This window comes from Mya arenaria, chromosome 16 (assembly GCF_026914265.1).
Source record: "Mya arenaria isolate MELC-2E11 chromosome 16, ASM2691426v1".
Lineage (NCBI taxonomy): Eukaryota > Metazoa > Mollusca > Bivalvia > Myida > Myidae > Mya > Mya arenaria.
Window position 1 is genome coordinate 26,617,936 of NC_069137.1, and position 21,795 is coordinate 26,639,730.

General features: G+C 32.9%; 1 protein-coding gene across 10 annotated transcripts in view; it reads right to left on the reverse strand.

The window, feature by feature from the left end:
• The window catches only part of LOC128221201 (pyruvate kinase PKM-like), a 73,724-nt gene that overhangs the window by 35,374 nt on the left and 16,555 nt on the right, over positions 1-21,795 (reverse strand). For 5 of the 10 annotated variants that reach the window (XM_052929690.1, XM_052929688.1, XM_052929687.1 and 2 more), the window contains one exon: positions 7,175-7,331. In XM_052929690.1, coding sequence (XP_052785650.1) covers positions 7,175-7,331 — 157 coding nt within the window. Of the gene's footprint in view, positions 1-7,174; positions 7,332-12,824; positions 12,983-17,207; positions 17,615-21,795 lie in introns of those variants that run through there. The other 5 variants (XM_052929682.1, XM_052929683.1, XM_052929685.1 and 2 more) reach the window with 3 other exon arrangements.

The following is a 21,795-nucleotide window of genomic DNA, read 5'->3' on the forward strand; positions in this document are numbered from 1 at the left end:
CATTGAAAAATTTCACTTTTAGTATGGTGCTGTTAATAGTTATCAAAGTGCTGAAAGCACTGATGGACTAGAGCTTCATTCAGGGGAATGTTGACAACCATGTTCTAAGCATTGAAAATATCGGCTCACATCACAAGGGGTCACTGTTTAATGGGCTAGCTTAAACTGTAGACTAAAACTGCTTGCAAGCTGCAAAGGAAATTTGAAAAATCTAGTTAAGTGTGTGTAGAGCGAGGGGGGGGGGGGGCTAAAGCGTTAAATCAGATAAAGTCTTAGTTCTTTAGAATTTCTCAAAGTCGTTAAATCAGACTTGTACAAATTAATTTACGTGGTTGGCACACATACTTCCTTAATTTGATCAAATCCTTTTATATCAAAGGACTGTTATTTGCAGTTTCAGAGAAGATTTTCAATGATGTAATTATATACAATATAGAAAACCTGTCACCTCTTTTTCAGGGGAGCTTTAAACCATAGGGCCATACTTTGAACAATCTTTGTAAAAGACATCTACATTGTACACATATGTCAGACTGCATGCACAATGCTATTAGGAAGTAGTTTTTATTTGAAAAGTGAAGAATTATTTTGTCCCTCTTAATTAGTGCTTGGTATTCAATTAATATAAAATGTTACCATGATAACTTAGTGCTGTTGATAAATATTAGGCACTGCCTTCTGTCTAATGCTATTCATATTACTGCTGCAGACTTTTGTACATAGCAAAGCAAGTTGAGTAGACTAAGATGAGATGAATATCGTTTTTAAAGTATGAAATATTGAAATGTCTTTTAAATACTTTGACCATCAAATTTCATAACATGGTGTCAGCAGTTCATCACACTGCTAGTGAGAATGGAATACCAAACATAATTTTATTCTTTATTTTATACTCATCATCAATCCACATGCAATACATATTACAAAATACTTTAACCCATATTCCGCTCCAGTGCAATACGGCCATATACCACTCTTGTGACGTCACGACATAACAAGTATGTTGCGCAATATTAAATTGACGTCATTAAACCAGTGAGTGCATCCTTAAAATGAAATTTATTATGCAAAGATGTGGCTTCTAAGTGATCTAATCAGTAATGTATTTAATAAAAGGGTTATTTAAGTACTGCGTTTTGATCCGGATATGGCGGAATGTCATTTGATTCTGGTAGTTTTTTGTAGATTTTGATTTTACTCGGCTTGGGCCTTGTGAAATCCGAATCTGCAAAAATCTACTTGAGTTGAATACAACCTCCTGGATCAAACGCAGTACTTATAACCCTATTGCACGGGTGCAAAACAGTGGCTCAGCTCTTTTAGGAGTTGTGTATAAAAAGGAGCCAATGACACTTCCGAGCTAGAGCAAAAGAACGGATATCATCGAAAAACGTAAGTATGACTCGTTATTTTATCTTATATCACAATTATGAGGGCTTATTTGAGAAATCGGGGAATGCAGTGCCATATAAATATGTTTAATCTTCACACGTATTTGGGTTATTTTGTAAACATATTGTTTATGGAGTTATTAAACCGATTCTCCCATCAAACACATCAATGTTTACAAACGAAAGTTAAACATTTTCACCAATTTTCAGCTGAATTTCACTCAAGAAGCTTACATTTAAGAAAAAGCCAGTATTATCGAGTGCTTTTATTTTGTAAATATTCATGATTATTTTGAATAGACAGTGTTCGTCCGACCAATTTCAAGGAGAATTATAAATTTTCATGGGAAATTTTTATTATTTCAGGACATTTCAAGGATATTTCTGACAATGTCATTTTCAAGGAGTTTTCCAGGACTGATGCCGAATTCAAGGAGTTTTCCAGGACTTTTCCTATCCTGTGCGGACCTTGATATTGCAATAAGTGCCAATAACATAGCAATCAAGTATGATCACTATAGGCCTAAACATGAGATTTCAACATTTTCCTGATAAACAATCAATAATTTTACTTAACAATTTTCTCATTTTTTATACAAGCTGAAAAAATGGTCTCTTTTTCAATACTTCACATATTTCATGGCTTTCATCATTTAAACTAACATTTCGCTTGTTATTTCAATATTCAATGATTGTGTAAACATTCATAAATGATGGTTAAAATTAACATTCATGCTAATCATTCCTACCAAAAGCACCTGACTGACCAATCAGTATCCAATTTTGGCAGGGCTTATTGGTGGTTCATTGAACTCAACCATGACCTCCCACAATCTGCACTGATCAACAGTAGTTAATGAATTGTTTCAATTGTTCTTATTTTCATAAACTTAGAAAACATTAACTGCAGTGAATAAAATTTATTCTTCATCACTGAGAGAAAGTTTAGAAAAACGAACGAAGCCGAGTTACATCTAGTAGGATATCAAATCCTACTAATGTATTCATCATTTTATATAACCGTATTTAGTAAATGTTAAAATTTTGAAAGTCTAAAAAGTTTCATTTTTTGCATATATCAAAGAAAATTTGTGTGTATAATTTTGATGAAATTTTGTGATTAATTTAATTTCATTCTAGTTTCATTCAGTGTTCAATTCCAAGCTTTCTTGTTCACATTTAAGTGCAAAAAAAGTCACTTAATTATGATCTGAATTAATTCATTATAATGTAAGCGTCACATAAAGGATATATTGAGCTTTTTAAAAATAACATTTTTTCATCTGTTTAAAATTATGTCAAATGTAGTGCATTGAAATTTTATTATGAGTTTAAAGCTGCACTCTCATTCTGACAAGTTTTTTTTAATTTTTGTCTTGGAACGAGCCAATTTTTGCGAAAATCCATGGAAACCAGTTATATAAGACTGCTGACCAAAATTTAGATGGCAGATTTTTATATTAAAGTTAAAAAAATGATGTTTTAAGCATTATTTTTAAACTGTAAGTAACGGTTTAAGCCATAAAACATTAATTTTCGAACGGAAATATGACAAACTACGAGCTGACTATTTGTCAGCAATCTGATATCATTGGTTTGAAGATGTTTACACAAAAATTTGCTCTTTCCAAGACAAAAAAAAAGTTGTAAAAACGGTGAATCTGTGAGAGTGTAGCTTTAAACTATGACAGGAATAATTTAAGGGAATGCATTTTTGTGATTTCTAGCATTAAAATTGTCTGAATCGCATGAAAATTTATAAATTATGTAAGGTATTCTGACATTGGTCACACTTTTTGAACTTTGTGCTGTCTTTTTTTGTTTGTCTCAAATTAATACAGCATTGGCTTCACTTGTTATTTATGAAAGGGACTGTACACCAGATTGGCACCAAAAAAGTTTTGTTTTTTTGCTGTAACGAATCTAAGGACACTTTTTCAATAAATATTTTACTCTTTGATATCGTTATTGTAAATAAAATACCAAAATGAAATAAAAGTTGCAGTGAAGTGTCGTATCCACTATGCTATGAAGACTTACTTTTACTGGGTGGAATTTTCCAGATGTATACCTAACTCGCTAATATCATGTAATAACATCAACGGCAGATCACGCATAAGGAATGAATTCTACTCGGTAGACATACCTAGTAATCTGATTTTAATGGAAAAACACGAAAAAACTGCTATTAAAAAATCATTTGTAAACTATGGGGATCATCAGTAAGTTTCAATGCATTAATTGTACACAACGATACCAAGTTTATGTCAATTTTCTACAATTTTCTTTAAATTTTTGCTTTTTCATCATTAACTGAGTACAGCCCCTTTAAACTGTACCTTATAATGTCTGTGACTTATCAAATATTTAATAGTAATGGTCTACAACCAAGATTTGTTTTAATTATCCAGGTTTCAAACTGCATTGTGTATGCGATTGAAAAGGCAATCTTGAAAGCTCACTTAGTATAATTTTTACAAATAACATTCACCCTGCAAGGTACTCATATTTGGATGATACATAAAGATTTGCACAGTCATTTATGTATAATATATATTCTTAACTTTATCTGAATACACAAGCTAATGCATCAGTCAATTGTAACCATGCCTCCCCGCCCCCCCCCCCCCCCCGGTCCCGGAATAGCGGGGACTTTTACTTTCGGTCCAGCCAACCCCAGCTAAAATCCCCGCCCTGCGGAGATAATCTGATGGTAAAGTCCCCATTAGGGACATTAGGTTAAGCCCCATCCACACTGTATTTTCCAGGAAGACCTGGCACTGCGGGGCCACCTGAAAGGTAAAAACATGGCCCATTTCACCGGCTATCCCCGGTATACCCCCGGATGTGGGAGCTGTGGTTACAATTGACAGGTGCATAATGATCCATAGTGATCCAAATTCATGCCAAGATGCTTTCTGGTCTGACATCTCGAGGTTAGTTATACTTAAGCATAAAAAAGCTTCGACAGCATTTGAGAAAGACTGTTGTGAGGTTAAATCTTCATTACTTCACTATTCCACAACCTTGGTTGATAAGGGAACTTTTTTGAATATTTTGATTTTAATTTTGTTCCCTAAACCCCCCAAGTCAACTGATTAATTAATACAAATTCAATTCTATCTCCACAATATTCAGCACTGCATTGTTAAAAAAACCTCAAAAGTTACACTTGTAAATTTTTAACCAAATACCTTTCCCTCAAATATTTCACAAATTTATATTGATCTATCAACAACAATGCATCACCATATTGTATCTCTGACTGATTTTTGGATTTCATTCTTGGCTAGATAACAAAAAGTGAGCACAAAGCGTCTTCAGAAAAAGAACTTGTAAAGTATGCACCAGTCAATTGTAACACCCCCCCCCCCCCGCCCCCGACTTTCCGTCCAGCCAATCCCCAGTAAAATCCCTGCCCTGCAAGAATGAACTGGTGGTAAAATCCCGTGAATAACCCCGCACCCCGCAGATCTAAGGTAGAAACAATTCCCTGATATATTTTGAGGGAAGACAAAACCACCGCAATCACCCGCCATTGCGAGGACACTAGTTCTGGCTTCCATAACTTTAATGTTGATATTTAGTTTTTTGATGTTTACAACACGTCCAACATGGTAATATATAATGTGTTCGCTGAAGTTCTTAGCTACGAGGACAACTGATAGGTAAAAACACAGCCCTTTTCCCTGGTATATCCCTGAGGGAGGCGTGGTAACAATTGACTGGTGCGCTATAAGAGAGGAAATCAAAATTGAGCATGCAAGATTGTTTTATCAATGGCGATGGTTTATCACAATGTCATGTACTTACACTGAGAGTGGCTCCAAGACTTTTCTATGCACATAGGTAAACAATCATCTTATTCACAGATGCTATGCACATATTCATACATTTGGCTTCATTTAGAATGAAACTTCATAAATAAGTATGCGCATATTTGATATTTTTTTATCCCCATTTTGCAAAATTGAAATCACATGATTTTTTCAAACGAACTTGTACTTCTTGAAAATTTACATGTCAAATTAAAAATGCTACCCACGGTAAGATGAAAATAAATCCGTTTGATAGTGGTAATCATTCAATGGCGGCTTTATTGATAAATTTCCTCAATAAAACACTATGAAATTCACATCATCAGCATCCGGAAGTAGTGATAACATACATGTCTGAATCATTTGGCCGCTCTGATCAGAGTAAATTTTGAGGTCAATAAGCAGACTGGTACCCTGATTTACTTTTCCTTAAAAATATCAAGTTATACAGGTACGCAGCATAATATGGTTTTTAGTAGTCATTAATAGTATTTTAACAATAAATACCAAAAATCATGTTGTATTTAAAAAAGTACAAAGTGCCATGCGATGATTAGTTAAAAAAACTTTGTATCGAAAAGAAAATATCACGGAAACATGCAAATTATGTAAAAAAGAAAGAACAGGGACCGACTTCGGAATACCAACATTGTATACAAAGGTTAACAATACTTTTTTTAAACCAACTTTCCTGGTTGTTTTCTACTTAGACCGCACACTTTATTCGCTTTTTATGTATGAATTCACAAGACATTTCGAATGTGCGACGGGCATCGCGGTTAGCTGATACTGGTTTCTTTTCCGATAAAAGAGAAAGAGGGTACCAGTCTATCAATACAGAGCATTGAACGGAAAATTTTCAATGCGTACTTTTCCAATATGTTCATATTCTTATTGCATATAATCTGACCGTATGCAAGAACATTCATGTAGTTAACCCGATTAACTCACTCGCTACGTATGAAATTCTTGCGCTTCATTAAAAGAACATACAGTTAGCTTGAATTGTTAGGAGAACTATTTTTATTGGATGTTTTCATTGTAATCAGTTCTGGTACTACTTTGATTATTCAAATTCGCTAACGGCAAAACGGTTTTTCATTTTTTTTTTCAAACTGACTATAAAAACGGTAGGGTCGGCGCCTATTTCGTAGGTAGGGTCGGGTAACCCGATCCAAATGTATTTTTTTTTTAGGCCTCAGTAAATGGCTCTGAATTTAAGCTCAGTTAATGGCTCTGAATCAATGTTGAGATTACACTTGTTTAAGTGGGGCATACCCAGCATGCAACAGCTGTTTCTAACATGGCAAACATTGCTGTTGCTTACTATTGCATGAAAAATAACCTTTACTGATTAATTTCTAGAATCAAACATTAAACATATGTGTATTCCATGTCGTAAATTACTACAGAAATGCTACGTCCGAAGGCAACATTTTGTTTCAAAGATGACTTAAAACAAAGAGAACTTTTCTTTTTCTTCACCATTTTAAATGAAACAAAGGGCAGTCTATGCCGTTTATAGAGCTCAGCCTTTGTCATATTACCAGAGTTTGATTAGGTGAATAGTTTCCTCAAACACTTTGACAAAACTGATAAAAAAAAAAATAATGCTCCATCAGACAGCGGTTTCTTGAAGAGGTTTGTCGAAGTGTTTTAAGAAACTTAACTCTCAATAAAACTATAGTTAAGGATTGAATGTGGGGCTACGTTAGCGGCGTAGACTGCGCCATGTTTCATCTAATATGGTGAATAAATAGTAATGGTTATCTTTGTTTAAAGTCTTCATTTGAAGCAAAATATTGCTTTCCGACAAAGCACTTATCACGTTATTTGTCACATGGTATACACAAACTGCTGTTCCTTACATGGCAAACATCATACTAGAGATAATTTAGTTTTACACATACCTTTTATAAAATAATTCTTAAATTCTCCAGCACAAACATTTATATTCAAACTCACCAATAGTGCAGATAATTCCCGTCATCCGTACGGTATTTGGCTCGGAATCGATGTCGAGTTTGCACTTATGTTCGAGCGCCGTATGGGCGTACGCAGCATGCAGCTGCTGCTTCTGTATGTAGTACGATCCCTCATGTTCGAGCCTCTCCAGGTCAAACTGTAAACGAGATTTAGAGAATGAATATATGATTTAGTTTGAATCACATTTTATTGGTTACAATGAACATGATCTAAAAGGAAATATCAGCAAACAAATGTTATAAAGCGATATACATATAGAGCCAAAAATTATTTGTACATGTTAAGTATACATGCAAAATGTTTTAATTTGTTTTTCGCTTATTCAATTAAAAAGCAGAAATTACATTCAAACAATAAATACATGAAAAAAGACACTGATGTGACAAAAAAAAGCATGAAGTATTGATCACGAAAATACAAAAATCTGATTCAAAATCGGCAATTATACTCCAAAGACAATTATTAAGAAATGTAAGTCGTCAATATTAGTCTGGCTCAAAATAGATCAAAATTATATTCTATTTTTTGTGAAAGTTTATATTATTTTTTTGTAGTATTTCCATTCTAAAAATACAACTGGGCATAAGATTCCATATGGAAAAAAACTATAATTGTATTTTGCGATTTTCTTTCAACTTGAGCACTGAAAGTGTAATCAAATGTCCACTACAATATGTGTATCCCTAATTTGTATTTAATCAGGTTTATTGAAGTGTTTGCACAAGGCAGAGCCATAAAAGCAGTGACATAAACACAAGAGCAGGACAGAAGGTTACTGCAAGCGAAATACAAGATCAATACAGTGCCATCAAATCTTCCAACCTTTGGATAATCCTAAAAGAAAACCATTTCTAGCCTTTGTAATCTATCAACAAGCGTATGACAAGATATCCGGAGACCGGGAAATTTCAGGAACACCTACCGTATTATATCATGCATAGGACGCACTTTTTTACCCCCAATTCTCGTCTTAAAAATTGCCTGCGTCCTTTCTATGCTATTAGAATTTCATCTGTTTTTTTTCCAAGTCCATTTCAGGTTGAAAATATCGGACCGGGGAAGAACGCGGTAATAGTAAGTATCTGTACTGCGTCACCGAAGAGAACAACTGACATAGGTAAAATCACGCAAGTTAACACACGCAGAAATATAATGAATGTTTACTTTAAAATGATTTATTGAGAAATAAATTGAAAAAAACACGAGTGTTTACTTTTTTATAAAAGGGACGCTACTCACAAAAACTCGATGTGAGTCAGCACTTTAACTGGATTGAGTTATAACGGCAACGGAAATCGGGAAAGGAGGTAAATAGCAATTAATCGTTGTTTATGATTTTATTGTTTCGATATTTTACAAAACATTTTGTTGTATGTTACTGTTTTAAAAAATTGATAAATGAATGTGCATAACGCAAAGTAGCATTATTATCACTATCAAATCTTTTCAAATGTGCGGAGGTGTGAAAAACACCCGCTGTCTGTCATTAGAAAAACATCAATAGAACAAACTATTGTGATGGTAAAACCTTATGGTTGTTTGTTCACACTTTACCCGATGTGCCTTCCGCTGGCAAGGCTAATTACTGACACTTAATTATGCCGACATGCTTTAATCCGCACAGCGACAAGCCTTATCAAAACAATCATCAGTTTTGACAATACACAGTTTTGTTGCGATTGCAACGGTTGCAACGGTTGACTGTCATTCAGAAAGCATGTCGAGACTATTGCAACGGTTGCAACGGTTGACTGTCAGTCTGGACTATTACGGCATTTGTATAAGTCTTATAATATGCGTAAATGTTCTCAAAATGTCAAGACATATATCAGTGTTGTGTACACTAAATTACCAAAATAAGACAATAATTATCGAAATACACAAGACAGTTACCAAAATATGCCTTATATACAATTTTTTGTTTGTTTTTTACTTCAATATATATGTTATATATACTTGACCAACCTCAATTTTTCGGCTCCGATTTTGACATTTTTCCGCTGCGTCCTATCTTATATATCAAGGGTTTTTACCCGTTTTCTCAACTATTTTTTTGCCTGCGTCCTATCTATGCTAGCGTCCTATACATGATATAATACGGTAGTTTAACATTTCCACTCATATTCAATGAAACATATCACATTTATAAAGATAAAGAAAGACGTGTTCATTGATAGATTGATTCTATAAGCCTTTTTAAAAAGGGGGCATAACTCAATAATTAATAAAGCAAGAGTCAAGCGCCTTTAGGGGTGTGAATGACCTGGAAGCTGGAGGGCTGAAACCATTTTGGCCATGTTTGGGGCATTCTGGGGGTCATAAGCACACTGCCGTAGAAGAAAAAATGGCTTTTTAGAAGCTCTTTTGAGGGCTCTCCTGACTTCAAATTTGAAGCAAACTGGAATGATAACCAAAAGAACCTAATGTGGGGTTTTTATCAGCTGAAAGATTTTTTTTTAAATTCTTGGAGGGCGGGGACTTGATCCATTTTCATCCACAGAATTACGAAAATCTGCGAATAAATCACATCACGGCCCTTGAATGCTACCTATAGTTTCATGCCACATCATGTGAAGATCTTGAACAGTTTCTGATTTATGTCTAAGGTTAAAGTTTTTACAAGCCGACGATGCGGGTGAGCAAGATGCGATAACGACACTTACCAAGGCCTTGACAACACCTCGATTTGTTTCTTCTATAAACAGACGCACTGATAAATCATTGATATTGATGTCTGAATATGATGAAATTAACTACATAGACTGTGATGATTCATATGCTACATAAGTCCCAGTAATAACACACGGTATTATTGATGTGTCTGTTTGATCATACAATTGTGCTACAGGTTCACAACGCGCCAGTGAAACATGGTGTGGTCATTTTTAAATGTTTTACCTCAGTCTCTTTCGAAGCCTGCAATTGGTAAATGCCACATAATGAAATAAGTCAATGCGGCATTATAAAATGGGTAAATGCCACAAAATAGAATAGGCAAATTGGGAATGCCACACATGGAATCAGCAATTGATTAATGCCATAAGATACAATAGATATTTTGTAAATGCCCAATAAAAGAATAGGTTAATGTCACAAGGTCCTATTGAATAGGAAATCAGTGAATATTATGAAGCTGAATTATTCTCATAGAAAAGGCAATTGGTGAATGCCACAGATAGAATAGGCAATTGGTGAATGCCACACATAGAATAAGCAATTGGTGAATGCCACACTTAGAATAGGCAATCGGTGAATGCCACACACAGAATAGGCAATTGGTGAATGCCACACATAGAATAGGCAATTGGTGAATGCCACACATACAGTACACTCCACGCGGAACTACCACTTTCCTCGGTGACTCGGAGGCGTTTTTAATTTATCGCGGATTTCCGCCGAGTACGCAACCTTTTTCCTCGCTAAATTTCGCCGAGTTGCACCGAGTTAATCATTTTCTATGGAGGGTTTTATTGCCGGTAGCGCCGGTGATCGTATCGATTTATTGACCTAATCGCGGAACTCCGCGTGTTGTGCATAGCTACTACAGTACATTGCTTCTGTTAAAACAGTATTAAATAATTAGATAATTAATTTTTCAAAGTACAGTAAGTTTCTTTTTAAAAACAATAATCGAAAATTTCCATATCAATTTTCATCAGAATCGTCTAACAACTGTTGTTTTTCACATTATGTAATTAAAAGATATACCATAGCGTGCGTTTGTGTTTGTTATTGTTATCTTTCTCTTACTATATTAAGGTGTTGAGAACTTAAATTAGATTGGAGTAATGAAGGTGTTGAGAAGTTTGTAAGTGTGAATATTTTTCGGTCTTTTTTTCCTAATTTGCATTTTACCTGACTTATTAATTTATCCGTAGTTATCAATGGTTCTAAACTTATTTATTACGCATATAAATGTAAATCCTTTATCAAGTTAATTAAAATCCCATTAAACACCATTTTATACATGCATTGAAATGAATAACACATTCTATCGGCTTCAGATCAAACAGTCACTCTGTGTGACGTCACATAACTCACAGTTTTACCCACGAGGATCTCATGGAGAGCAAGTATATTGTTATGCAGGATTACTGCGTCTGAGTGGTGTTTTCGAATGTAACTGGAGTATTGCATTTCCAACTTTAATTCATCACATTAATTACTTACCTATATCATTGAATGTGTTGACTTTTATTGATGATTCAATAAGTATAACTGTACATAATTGCTTCTTACAGTCTATAAGTGTGGTATAAGTTTGTTTTACAAAAATGTCATGTCTTTGTTTTCTTAATCCCTTGATTGCCCTTGTTGTTTATTTAATCCTCCAATAAATATTTCACACTTTCTCTTTCTACATCATTTAAGATGGGTACATGTATTTACTAATTAACTTGTCACAGTGGTTTACTATACGGTTAGGTAATCAAGCCAGGATAAAAGATGAAAATCAATAATCTTCGTCTGTGAAACTTGGTAAGTGTGAAAGTTACGATTGATGTTCTTTGGGTGTCCGAAAATTAGGTACGCGAAATAAATTATTTTTATAAACAATTACGGGTGTAGCAAAAATTATCAAATAAATTAAACAAAATTAGATATAGTGGGAGATTCTTATCGGTTTTCCTCCGAGTTTCGCGGTGTTTTTACCTCCGAGTAACGCGGCGATTGTAATTATACGGTCCACTGATCAGCCTCGGTGGGTGAACGAGTAAAAACGCCGAGGAAAGAGGATTATGATCAATTGGATGTCGTGTCCGCGATGACCGAAATCCGCCGAGGAAAACGGAAAATGGTAGTTCCGCGTGGAGTGTACTGTAGAATAAGCAATTGGTGAATGCCACACATAGAATAGGCAATTGGTGAATGCCACACTTAGAATAAGCAATTGGCAAATGCCACACACAGAATAGGCAATTAGTGAAAGCCACACATAGAATAGGCAATTGGTGAATATGCAAATTATAACTGGCACATAAAATATAGGTTATAAGTTAATGCCACCCATATCATATAAGCAATTGGTAAATGCCTGGTATTTTAAATAGGCAATATTAGGAGTAAATGCCACACATTGCTGAATGCAAACCATAGAATTAGCTGAAGGTAAATGTAACTCATGGAAATGGTACAGAATATACCACAGAATGAATGGTAAATAAATTTTACATTTTGACAAGTTTGAGCAATCTCCGTAATGATGTCAATAGGAGTGCTGTAAACAAATGCTGACTGATAAAACATATATTGTTATAAGCTAATAATGATAATGATTGTTCATGTTCAAAAATCAATACCCAACAATAACCATTCCTCTTAGTGCTAGGGCATAATTATACTTTATATATAACATTTGGGTCATCTATTCAACAATTGTATTATAGCATGGCTTTTTTTAATCTACATTTCTGTGTGGTAAAATTATCGATTTTGGAAGCAAAAACTGTTTTTGTCATTTCAAACCTAGTTTCATACCTAGTTTATTTAATTTTGCAACCAAAACGTACAATATTATATTTTATACTGACATAATGTCGAACCAAAATTTTCGACCTTTAATGAGTGCAAGGTAATTGTCACAGGCGCATTGATAAAATGGTCCCATATATAGTAAAATATTACTCACAGAAATTGATCGGCTAGCTTCCACCTTTCCTCCAATAAACAGTGCCATAGTTCACATGCACAATTCACACAAAGAATCCCAATCACTCTCTATTATTTATGTTGATTGCACTCTATTATTTATGTCAATTGCTTTCTTTTACTTATGTCAATTACTCTCTATTATTTATGTCCATTGCATGATAAATGTATATACAAAAATCAAAATTTAGCACAAAAATAAAAGATGGATAAATCTTGATAGCATTTCTAATTTTTACTGTAGATGGTACGTGGTTAGTGTCCGCCGAATTTAAATTGATTAGAAATATTGCCTGTGTATCATATTCAGATTTAACAATTTTCTCCAAAAACGTTGATTTAAGACAGACCTTAAATTGATAGATATAAGACAGACCTTAAATTGATATTTTGAAAATGATTAATCAGACGTTACGTGACTTTTCTCACCCATTACACTGTGACGGTGTTTTGGTCTAAATTCCTAGCAAATTACACAGAGTTTTTTTGTGATTTTAAAAGCTGATATTTGTTATTCGTTTATTTTCCCAAAATGCATATTAATTAACCAATGTTGAATAGCAATTACAAATCAGCACAATAAAAAATATCTTTATTTATTTTTCAACTGAAATATCACCTTTGAACAAATGTAGTTTATTTGTTGTGGAAAAACTTAAATGGATAAAAAGAGTATTTCATTTCATTCAACCTACTAACTTATTCATAAAAATAAAAAGATTAAAAAAATGTAAAACAAACGATGGGAAAATTTTGAATTCATGAAAAAGTTCATTCTCCCAAAACAACGAAAGAATGACCTTTATCTTGTATCATAAAAATACCCTGTGTCAATTGTCCTACTGTTTGGAATGTCTGTTATGTCGTTCACGCTAAGGAAATATTTACTTCCATAAACAAAAAATTGCAGAAGCAGTTCACAATGTTCCAATTATGACACTTTATGTCCTAATGAAGAATTCCAGTATAATATGTGAATACAATTTCACCGTAAATTATCTAAAACATATAAATATTATAATATTATTCCAATATTCCAAATGAACTAAACTTCTCCTAAACCAGTTATAAATACCTTTATCTCGTTGCCTGAATATTAAGAACTTGAAATTCAATATATGGTTTCTTTACAAATTTGGCAAATCTATATGCGACAATCTCTTTAAGGCTTTAAAACTGGATGAAATCCAAGAACTTCCGCACTTAATGTCAACAAATTGATGACTATGCATTTTTTTTGCCTACTGACTTTTTCAATTTCTACAATAAAATATTTGTGCCACAAAAAAAATCAAGAATTAAATGTCGCTTAAATTTACAACATTTCAAAAGCAAACAATAAATTCATAATGTTGAATTTCTACTAAGCATCTGACCTTAATTTTTCGAAAGTTCTTAAGTGTAACAAGCGATTAAGTAGCTTATTTCACTTGGCCAAAATTTTTACTTAATCTTAATTTAAATTAACAGAAAATGATTTAAAATTATAATACAAAAAGATAATTGTCTTTTTAAGTCCATAAACTTCAGAATGTACCAGTAAATATTCTACAAATTATACCCAAATAAAAATAGTGTACTTAGCTTAAGCTTTTAAGCCTGTTATAAGGGACTTAAGAGGTTTCGAGAAATTGTGGCCCAACCCCATATCTCACTAAAAACTGCATTTCTATCATTAACAACTTTGCTAAAAAAAAATAAAACATCTTACCTGCGAATTCAAATAAGCCATTTTAGGTTTTGAATCTATCTTTGAAAATAACATTCTTTCAAACATCCTTTGTATTCAGTGACTAAGTAATATACATCATGTAACAGCATTCAAAATTGCCTCACCAAAAATTTCATCATGCTAAAAATATGTGGGGAAACAGTGAGCTTTGATTAAAATTTCGCCATTCCCACTTTCTGTTGACTCTTGGGCCAGTGTTTGAATCAAGCATTCCTTTTTTCTGAGTCTTATGTAGTTTGTTGCGTAAACTTAATACAAGCATGATTGTGGCTGTATACAAAATAGTAGTGTAGTTTATTAAGGTCCCCAAAAAATATATTGTTTAAAGAGACATCAGATAATAAAATTGAAAGAAAGAAAGAAAGTTTTCAAAAACTTAATATAAAACATAATATTGATATCCTTATGTGCATCTTTCGCAGATTTTCTGTATTTTTCAAATTCAAACTTTGGATTGTTGACCAATGTAAATCATAGTAAGTTTAAAAATAGCATCAATATATTTGTCTGTACTCATTTTATGACTTTCACATGCTAAATATACACACTTCATTGCTTCCCTTCCCAGACGAACAGACATGGCAAGAAAGCTTAATATTGCTGCGAAACAATGTTGACAAAGAAACGGACGAATCAACATCAGTGATAAAATCGAAACTTTTTGAAAAAGGTTTACTCTTCTGAAAATGCTAGGGAGTTGCTAAAACACCTAATGACAATAAGTGTGTGAAACGATCACATGACTTGCAAGATGTTCAGAAAAAAACATTACACATGTTTTTCAAACTGGGAAACCATGTTTTTTTAACAGGAAAAATCAGCAACATAATTGTTGCGTTTATTCTTTCAATCGTGTGAAATCATGCACTTTCAGTCTCCAATTAGCTCGCATTGACAATTATTTTAAAGATTTACTGTATTTGCCTTTTTTGAGACAACCTGGTGTCTAGTGCCTTTAATGCAAAACTTAAGTTATTTATCATAAAAACATCCTAAAAACTAACCCTGACCTAGTGTACCAACCACTCAAAAGAAGTTACAAACAAATGAGGAAATCCTATACATCCCAGCAATTTATCTTTTGTCAAATACTTGCTTTAGGCTTCAACAAACATACCACTATTTACAAATGCATAAAGCTTAAATAACTTCAAGATATGAATATTCGGTTATCTGACGTCTTACACTTATAAACTTGTTTTTTTCCATATCAGACATAACATGTTTTTAAGACTATTTTTGAAAACTTAAATTTTAGTTTCAACAATGGATGCTTAAAAACATAAACTTTAAACAAGATTTCTAGTAGTATGTAGTGCACATTTAAGGAAGCAAACGTTTTGAATAATAATCAAGGGTTTAACTGCCTCTTTGTTTAAATTGTACACTGTTTGAGAGAGTTTTCTTTGTGTTCGTATACACATGAACTCTCATATTGGAACAGCAACACACATAATGGCCTTGACTGTTCAATAACTACTGTGCGGATAAATTACACTGATATTCATTTATACTTCATGAAAGTTAATGAATGTTGTCCTAATGAAACCATATGGAGCAAAAAAAAAATGTCAATTTTATGCAATTAACTGTTGTTGCCCCGAGTGAAAAAATGTCCATTTTCCCCCCAAAAAAATTATGTTTTCTTGAAAATAAATAATATCTTGACAAGACTTTCTCTTTTACAGCAAAATGTATGCATACAAATATGAAAACATGTATATGTTCCATTATATAAGCTATTTTGGCATTATTATGTATTTTCCCCAAAGTCAACTTTTTTCCAAATTTGCAAGACACAGGCGGTAAAAAAATTATGCCCACATTTTTACTGCTATTTAAAATCATACACCTGAGCTGAAATTTTATGCCCATTTATAATTTAAATATCTTAGCTTTTCAACGCAAGTGTATAATTTCCCTCACGAGGTCACTGGCTGACAAAACTTATGTATATAACCATATATTAAGGACTGGCAATTTAACTAGAAATTTGTCAAATTACCTGCTAAAAGATAAAAATTAATGCAGATTTTTCGCTCGTGTAGCATTACAGCGTGTTTTTTGGCATTGAAACATGTAAAACATTACATCAATATGACTTAAATTGAACAATCTTGCTTGCTAACATGCTTAAAGTAGGATCTGACACCGAGCTGTTGAAACCTTTCATGAGCTGTTGAAACTCTTAACGTGTCAGTTCTATGATAAATTTAGATAAAATTTATAATTGACATAAAAAAGTGAATATGTGACTCGAAACAGAGGTTCATTTGTTCTACACTCATCTGCTCTACCCACTGAATTATTTCCGCTGGTTAAAAAAAGCCAGAAAGTTGATATCTTAATGTTTAACATTGAATATCAGACACAGCAATATATCAGCTTAATTTCATTCCATCACTGCTAATAACCAAACAAAGCAAAGTGGGCTTCTGATTGGCTGAAGGAAAGGTCACTATAAGATGACCTTTTCTAAACCTCAGATCGTAATGGCAGAGAGTTAATTAGGATATGACTTACTTATTCAAGTCCTGAAATTATTTCAAAGACATAATTAATGACAAATCATCAACAAAGGGAGCTCATTCCTAGTAATATTTTGCAATATAAAGGGAAGTAATCACTCACCTGTCCATAAATAGATGCTGAGGAGCTATGACAGTGTAAATCTGATGCCAAATAACCCTCCACCTGCCCCTCAACGAACCCTACTGATCCCTTAGACACAATAGATGAATCGGATTCCCTTCCTTGACCTTTTCCCATGGGGAAATGCTTATTTGCATTTTGGGAGGATCCCCAAACTTGATTGTCATCCATACTGTCCAATGATTGCTGGGAACTTCCCTCAGACTCTGCCTTCGCTGTTGCCACGGTAACATTGTTTACACTGATAGCTGGGATTGAACTTGCTGACATGGTTACACACTACTAAGTTTTTGTCAAATGTTTGCTGTGGTTAGAATACACTGTTTCTGTCACTGGATCTCAATTATTAAGAATCTTTCAATAATACTTTTTTGTACGTTAAAGACCTATAAAAAATTCCATATTATAAGCCAAAATACACCAAGAAATTGTTCATAATTGCCCTAATATTAGCTTAAATTATGAATAATAAATGAAAGCACATAATTACAAAATAACACTCTGAAATTTGCGGCTATGGTGTTTCCTAATCAAAGCAATTATTGCGATATATTTATGTACCTCAAACAATAACTTTTTACAGTTTATTATCAATTTTGTTCATGTTTTGTTTGACAATTATTGACCAACTTACAGTAAAATTTCTTTATTTTCTTTTGTCACATATACATAACTTTGTCAAGTTAACAATTGTTAACATTATCGTTGTTAACATTAAAATCTTCAAATTTAATGGATACACTTGTAATCTGAAGTATTTCTAACCAGTTTAATTGCCAACAGTTACACCTGAACTTGTTTATGTTTAAATATGTGAGCACATTATAAAATATTTGAGGTTAAAAAGTTAACAATGATTTCGTTAATCATGTTGTTAACTATAGCGAAGTTCTGAACAATTGGCCCACTATTTTTTCCTGGTCAGATGCAAGTCTTAGTTCAAGCTTCATTGTATTTCCAGAAGATGGCAATAATTACCACCTATAAGCCTATTATCATCATTATTATTAGAACTAACACTATGTTAATTATATACAGGAGTGGACAATGGTTTATATACCAGTTTATAAGTAGATCTCCAAAGGGAGTAGATCTCGGACAGTCATGATTTTTGCATCGTTTTAGATCTCGGACAGTCATGATTTTTGCAACGTTTAAGATCTCGGACAGACACGATTTTTGCATCATTTTAGTTTTCTGACAGTCACAATTTATGCATCATTTTAGATCCTGGACAGTCATGATTTTTGCATCATTTTTTATCTCGGACATTCACGATATTGCTTTGTTTTGAAGTGCTTGAGTGTGTTAAAATCAATAAGCGATTTCTTTGATGTATCATTTGTTTAAGAAAGTTACATTTTCGTCAAACATTCTATCATTGTTGTGTATATGCAACAAACGAGGTTTGTCAGACATCATGGAACCCCAAGTTAGAACATGTTTTTAAGATTTTGATGAAATAAATATACCTTCATATTTAATTTTATTGTTTGAAATATTCCAAAACGAAACAGAACAGAATGAACAATTAAATCTTATAATTTGTGATGTTCAGATTAAGCGCCGGAGAAACAATACTGTCAAACTAGAACATTAGCCCTTTTGCACACCTATCCCCATTTAAAGATAATCAAAATCGAGGAGCATTGACCTCTTTACATTCAGCAATTAAATGTAGCAATAATTAGAGCCATTAATAAATGTATCCCTAAGTTTGTTGAGTAAAAGGTTTGAAAGCAAGTCATGTTAGTATTGTTCCCCTTTTTGCTATTTTTCCCCAATCAAAAGGGCCACACCACCATCCCCATTTAAGTTGAAAAAAACACTGTTTTGGAACCATACAAAAGATGTTTCATTCATTTCTGCTAATTTTGTTTGTTTATAACCCACAAAGAGCTGTGGTATACTGATCTGATTTTTTTAGCGGATATCTCAACTGATCGGTCCCCGTTTCAGTAAGATATCTACGTATCGGATATCTCAACTGATCGGACCCCATTTTAATAAGATATCTAAGTTATAATCCTTACAATGCTTTTGAGTGCTCAAGGACATCTGTAGAGTAAAGCAAAATCTATTTGACGGATGTGATCTCATGTATATTGAAATACAGTTTAGGCCAAAAAAAGTTACACATTGAATTTTATGCTCTCTAGCCTTATGATCTTTAATGTAAGAGGACCCAGTAAAAGTATCACGAGCGCTGGTCTACTCAAGAATCAAGCCCAGGACGAATATTTTTGGTGGTATAAATTGAGTTATATTTTTATTAAGAAGTTTGGGGACGTCAAAAGAAAATTATAGGATACCCGACCCTACCTACTAAATAGGCACCGATTATACCGATTTTATAATCTGTTTGTTAAAAAAAAAAACTAACCTAAACTACACTTCCTGTTTTTGGACAAAATGTAACCCAAACCACACAAAAAAATGGCCTAAATGTACTAACAAGGAAGATATTCTGAACAATTTAATGTGTTTGCAAATAATTAATTACAATGGAAGTTGACTGTTATTGATTTGAATTATTTCCTGATTCATAATTTAACACTTCGTTAAACAAGTCCTGTTACGATGCAATGTCTAAGTGGTACATGTAAGTCACGTTCCTGATTTAGAAACTGCGATATCTTAATTGACTTCTCTTTGAACTTGATTGGTCTTCGATCTTTAATAAGATACATCTAAATGGTATGCTGCAAATTATTTAAGTTCAAAGAGTTTTTTGTATTCGTTTGTAAACTCATTAGGGCGGGAATTAAAAACCTGAATAGTATTTAAAATATTGATATAATTATACCAATGTTTTCAAGAATAAATAAAGGTGTCGCTAAATTAAAAAAATTCCTACCTCGCGAAATTGACAAAGCCAAAAAATATCGCGAAAATAATACTGTACGAAATTTAAACATGATCTACAGTATAGAGTACATCCTTGTTTATATTAACATCCTATTTACTGAAGAGGTCATTCAAACAATTTAAGATTTGCTTACTTAGATAAACAGGAAAAGAAACACTTGAAGATATTTTGGGCAGACAGCGTATCAGACTTCCTCTATATAGTATCTATGTTTACGAACTAAATGGCTTTACTAAGAAGGTGAATAACTATGACATTGAAAACATTGTTGTTGTTTTTGAAAAATACAGGGGTAAAACGAAAAACACTTGATTTTAAACTGTCAACAAGCTTATGTTTGACAATAAAATTTTAGACGCTTAGCACTTTAAAGCTGCACTCTCACAGATATACCATTTTTACAACTTTTTTATTATTCGTTTTGGAAAGGACAAATTTTTGCATAAATATCTGCAAACCAATGATACAAGTTTTCCGACAAAAGATCAGATCGCAGATTTTCAAAATTCCGTTTGAAAATTAATGTTTAATGGCTAAAACCGTTACTTAAAAGGTTTGAAAAAAATGCATAAAACATCTTTTTTTTAACTTAAATATGAAAATCTGCAATCTAATTTTTTGTCGGCAATCTTATATAATTGGTTTCCATGGATTTTCGCAAAAATTGGCTCGTTCCAGGACAAAAAATAAAAAACTTGTCGAAATGTTTAATTTGTGAGAGTGCAGCTTTAAAGTAACTTATTTCTCCTTTTCAACAGTTTTTCTTTTCCTAATTTATAATGTTCAGAACTTTTAAAAGTTTTTAAATGGCTTCAAATGCAATGATAAAGCAAGATTCATGTATAAAACCTTTTATGACAGCCATTCTATCAAATACCATCATAGCCATCCTACTGCGATGTGTCATACATTTTTCATCAATCATAATCGGCCTAATTTTATGCTGTTAAAATGTCAACCCTTGTTTTGTAATATTATGACAAACAATGAAAGAACAGAAACTCACATGTAAGGTTTAAATTAATAATTCTTTATCAATTTGAAAAGAGAAGAGGAATTTAATACTTGGTGCATGTCACATCAAAGGATTTTCGGCTTAAAGCTGGAAGCTTTAATTTATTAAAGAAAAAAATTAAAGAAAATCTCTTTCACACTCAGAAAATTTTGAGCTTAATATAATAATATGGATATGCTTATCGTTGTAAAAAAATAAAAGATTATGGGCTAAAATTGTCTTAAAGCTGCTTTTTCACAGATTGACAACTTATTTTTTTCTAAATATAATGAGCACTCTTTTGCACATATGTCTGGAAACCAGTTATATAAAACTGCTGACGAAAGATCAGATCACAATTTTCCATATTCTCAATCGAAAATTGATATTATATGGCGTAAAGTGTTACTTATGCATTAAGAAAAATGAAATTAATAAATGTTAAATTCTAAATAAATGTATGGACATCTGTTGCATTGTGATGTATCTTAATATGTACTGAATTGAAGGCGTTGAAACCGAAATGAGCAGATTCTGAGACAATTTTTTTGTAAAAGCTGAACTCTCACTGATAGACAATGATGACTGTTCTTTTATTATTTGTCTCCGAATTCGCTGATTTTGGTATCAATGCCTTCAATTCAGTCATAAACGATAGCTCACAATAGAACACATCTTAGTTGTTTGAGATTTTTAACGAAAAT